The sequence below is a fragment of the Tupaia chinensis genome, unplaced genomic scaffold, assembly GCF_000334495.1.
Source record: "Tupaia chinensis unplaced genomic scaffold, TupChi_1.0 Scaffold143602_1, whole genome shotgun sequence".
Taxonomy (NCBI): Eukaryota; Metazoa; Chordata; class Mammalia; order Scandentia; family Tupaiidae; genus Tupaia; species Tupaia belangeri.
In genome coordinates this window covers 845,441-850,023 of record NW_006203448.1, presented here as the reverse complement: position 1 = coordinate 850,023, position 4,583 = coordinate 845,441, and the positions used below count along the sequence as shown (strand labels likewise).

The window sequence follows — 4,583 nt, the reverse complement described above, 5'->3', positions numbered from 1 at the left end:
GGCCCGGCCCCTGCAGGGTGCGCGCCGGGGCGCGACGGCGGGAGGGCGCTGGAGGGCGCGGGGCGGGAGCCCAGGCCTCCTGACCGCCGGTCCGCCCACCCGCAGGTGAGGTGCGCCCTGACTGGCCACGAGCTCCCCTGCCGCCTGCCCGAGCTCCAGGTCTACACCCGCGGCAAGAAGTACCAGCGGCTGATCCGCGCCTCCCCGGCCTTCGACTACGCTGACTTTGAGCCGCATATCGTGCCGAGCACCAAGAACCCGTAGGTGTCACTGACGGGTCCCTGGGTCCTCCGCTGCCTCTCACTATCCGAGCACCTTCTGGGGAGCTTCCCTGTCGCGGGGGTCGCGGGTGAGGACCTGCCCAGAGCTGGGGCTGGACAAAGCGAGGTGCGAACTCCGCAGCCCGCCCCCTCCCCGTGCGCAGCCGAGTCTGAATCGGCTAACCTCGGATGCCCGGTGGAACGGCTTGGGAGCTTTCAGAAGCTCTGATGCTTAGGCGTCGGTGCAGACTTCGCTCCCGATTGGACTCTCCAGCGGTGAGCCAGGGTGGGAGCTGGCCTTGCAAACCCCGTCTCCCTGCCCCGTAGGCACCAGTTGTTCTGCAAACTCACCCTGCGGCACATCAACAGATCCCCAGAGCACGTGCTGAGGCACACCCAGGGCCGCCGGTACCTGAAAGCCTTGCAGAAATGTAAGTCCTGTGGGTGCTTCAGCACCCGGTTAATGCACCGGGCTTGGTTCTGGGACAGGGCTGATGTGACCCGGACCTCACCCAGCTTCCCGCGTACAGACAGGTGCACAGCCCGGCTCCCGTTTAACCGCACTTGCCGCCCCTGGGGAGGAGGCCACAGTCAGGAGCACACACAGTGGTCTTTGCTGGGGAGCACAGTGCGAGTCTGCGGAGAGGGGAGGAGGAGGTGGCCTCAGTGGGCAGGCTTCAGCTGGCTCTGGATAGAACCAGGTGGAGAAGGAGGGAAAATGAGTAGAGGGAGCTGTGGATGCCAAGTTCTCACCTGAGGACCAGAATGGTGGTGAGACAGGATGGGTTTTAGGGGGGAGAATCCAGGTTCTTCGGCCTAAGTTTGAAGAGTACCAGGGAGGCAGCTCCCATAGCTGAGCCATGTCCAGATGGTGCACTTGGTATGGAGACACTAGGCTCACGGATGTTGGTGAGCTTGGGCCTGAGTGACGGGAGCCCTCGGATGGGGGCAGGTGACAGCATGGAGGCTTCTGCAACCTTGACAGACACTCGAGATTGGAGAGTTTAGAGCCAGGGTGCAACTGTGTCAGCAGATGGCAGGGCCTGGCCTTGGGCAGGGTGGCCTTTGGGAGTGCAACTCAGGAGGGAAGCAGAGGGGGCCAGGCAGAGGGCTGGAGGGGCTGGAGCCCCTCAGGGGCTGTGCTGGGACTCCCAGCCGTGGGCAGAGAGGAGCTGAATGGAGTCCCTGTACATGAGAGGTGGTGGTGACAGAGTTGTGGAGCTGGGGCCAGGAGGCCACTGTGAGGTCACTGTGTAGCTGAGGGATGCAGGGGGAGGGATGAAGTAAGGAGGGCCCTGGAGATGGGTAGAGAGGGAGCAGCGACATCAGAGGCCAGGGCTCAGCAGGTCCAGCTGCCTGTGAAAGATGTTGATGGGGGTGTCCCCCCTACCCCAGGGACTCTGGCCTGTTGGGATGAGCCCCCCACAGCTCCCACTACACAAGGGGACAGCAGAAGAGACCCTCTCACGAGCCTTGTCCCAGATCCACATGAGGGGTGGCTAGGGTCAGACAGCTGCCATTCTGCTGAGCTCCACCAGCCAGGACTGGGACCCACAGTCTGCTGGTGACAGGCTGACGGGGTGCAGGCCTAGCTGTCCCTGAGAGGCTGGGCCAGCTGGTTCCAGGCTGCATGGGTGAGGCCCAGTAGGCCTGTGCCGCTCTTGTCGGCCACATTCCACCCACTGCCCGCCTCCACACCTGGCAGGACCTAAAGTGAGGTGCTCCCCCCTCTGCTGCTCTGTCCCACTGCAGGAAGGTGGGGGTGGCCAGGCAGAGCCCCTCGGGTCAGCTCTGGGCCCAGGGCACTTGGGGGGCTGTGGAGGGTACCAGTGTGCGCTGGCTTGTCCCTAGATGAAGAGTGTCAGAAGCAAGGTGTAGAGTACGTCCCTGCCTGCCTGCTACAGAGGCGGCGGCGGAGGGAAGACCAGATGGACAGCACCGGGCCGCCTCACCCAACAGCCTTCTGGGAACCTGCCACCAGTGAGGAAGGAGAAGAAGGCCTGAGTGATGACAGCATGGCAGACCTGTACCCACGTAAGCAAGGACAGCCCCTGTCCCCATGGGCCCAGCTCAGCCTGGTCTTGGGCAGTGGTGGGCTCTGGGCTGTGGGCTTTGTCCTTCTAGTGCCCTCCCCCCCTGCCGTGCAAGGAGTGGCCAACGGACCCAAATGAGCTTTAGCCAGACCCTGTTTCCCCTGTTTCTTCTAGCTGAGCTCTTTACCACAAAGGACCTGGGACAGACCAAGAACGGGGACAGCAGTGACGTCTCGACAGAGGATGAGCAGCCAGAGCCCCTCAGGGAGCAGGCCACTGGGGACAAGGGTCAGGGGACTGGTTTGGGAGCAGTCCGGAAGCGGAAGCGTGGCAAGGTGAGCCCTAACCTCCAGCCCGCAAGGGCATCAGCTTCCTCTAATGTGGTTTTCAGTTTCTTAAATAAGCAAACAAAAAACCTTTTTTGCAAATGAAATCCCAAGTTAACAACAAGGAAGTGAGCAGAGCTGGGAGTCAGACAGGCTCTGGTCCGGAGGGGTGGGCACTGCGTGTGTGCCCTCTTGCTGCTCTGGGGGAGCCAGGGCAGGTTCAAGAGCACTGGTATGAGAGGATGACTCTCCCCAGCTGGGTGTTGTGGCCTGTCCTTGTCCCTGTAGCACAGGAACCTGGAAGGGACGTGGTGCCAAGATTCCACTGTGGTTCAGATGGGCAGAAGCAGTCAGTCCCCTTGGGTAGGGAAGCGGGGTTGGGTTGGGAGAGTGCACTGTGGGCTCTGGCAACAGGACAGCTGTCTTGTGTGGAATGCTACCCGGCCCAAGAGTTGGGGGAAGCCAGGGTAGGCCCTTCCAAACCAAGACCTAGCCATGGACTGGGTGGGGGGAACCCTGAACCCACAGGGCCCTTCCTCGTGGTCAGAGGCTCCAGCGGCGGGCGTTGTGTTTGTGCCCAGAAGCAGGCAAGCTTGCTGAGAAAGAAGTTCAGGAGCCATCACTGCAGACCGAGGAGCTTCGGCGCTTTCCAACAGGCGGGTCAGTGATGGGCTGCGGGGAAGCCCGTCTTAGACTGGGACAGCGCCAGGTACTTCCCCTCCTGTGCCTCTTCAAGCCGCCATTGTCCTCTGAGCTAGCCAGTGTCCCCAGTGTCCGGCCATCCACTCCTGGTCTCAGGACACTTTTGCTCCTGAGCAGGGCAGAGGGCATCTCTTCAGCAGGGGCTGGCCTATGTGCAGGACACAGCTGCTAGGTGGCCCTCCACAGAGCTGGTGGCAACAACCTAGCTCCCTGCTCCACCCCACAGAGGGCCAGGCCCTAGCCGGCCGGACACCACCACAGGCCCACGCTGCTACAACAAATGCCATTGTTTATTTTGATGTGTTTCCAAAAATCAAAATGTCCTCAAACACAACTAAGATAAAAAATACAGCATAAAATGAGATTTATACCTATTTCCCACATAAAGCGAATTGTTTGGCCAAAACCAGTCAGTCGGTCATGTTTTCCTTCCCTCCCAGCAGAAGCAGCAGCCCAACCCCAGTGCTGGCCCACCCTGGCAGGGCGGGGAGGCAGGAGCCCCAGGATGGCTGAACTGGCGGTGACTGCACTTGGCCTCCTGCGGTCACCCCACTTGCTGCCAGCCAGCCAACTAACAGTGGCCACGGAGGGCATGACAGTGGGTGTGGGCCAGGAGGCAGGCCTGCCAAGTTTGGAACAGAGTTAGAAGCCACTCTTCGTGCAGTGAGCATCTGAGGGGTCAGAGGGAAGAACCCCAATAAATACTAGGGGGTGAGAAAGTGGGCCACCAGGGGGAGGGCTCAGGAGCACCCTGGGACAGCTGTGGCTGTGACAGGGTTGGTGGGCCCAGGCTGCAGAGCTGGGGGAGAGCGCGCGGCAGCAGGCGCCAGTCACACAGCCTCGGATGGATGGCTCGGGGGCAGACCTCCAGAAAGCCTGCTGCCTTCCCTCCCCGGCTGGCCTCCCTTGCAAGGTGGGGGGGCGGCCTATGAGATGCCACCTGCCCTCCTGTACTCCCATAGCACGCTCAGGCAGAGAGCCCCCCAAGAAGAGAAACACAGGATAAGGCAATGTTAGAAAACTTTAAATACAGGGTTCAGATCACACCGGTAAGGCATCGCAAGTCATAGGAAGTGATTTTTGGCTGCATTCCGTAGCACGTTGACAGCATCTGAGCGAGTGGCAGCCTTGGGAGCGGTGGGACAGTGCTGCCGGCAGGGTCAGTGTGGCCTGGGGGGAGGGCAGGCACTGCCAACCAGGTGGCAGGACCCAGCTCGTGAGGTCAGTGTGAGGTAACGGCCACGAGTCTGCCCCCTGTCCTG

General features: G+C 61.4%; 1 protein-coding gene across 1 annotated transcript; it reads left to right on the top strand.

Annotated features, from left to right (window-relative positions):
* Positions 1–105: 105 nt before the first annotated feature.
* Positions 106–4,186, top strand: SURF2 (surfeit 2; the record flags this gene model as incomplete). The annotated part of the gene is given in 5 exon segments (XM_014582449.1): positions 106–260; positions 588–691; positions 2,112–2,294; positions 2,468–2,628; positions 3,201–4,186. Coding segments are annotated over 5 exon segments (690 nt in total), but the record flags the coding sequence as incomplete, so codon positions are not given.
* Between the last annotated feature and the right edge of the window lie 397 nt (positions 4,187–4,583).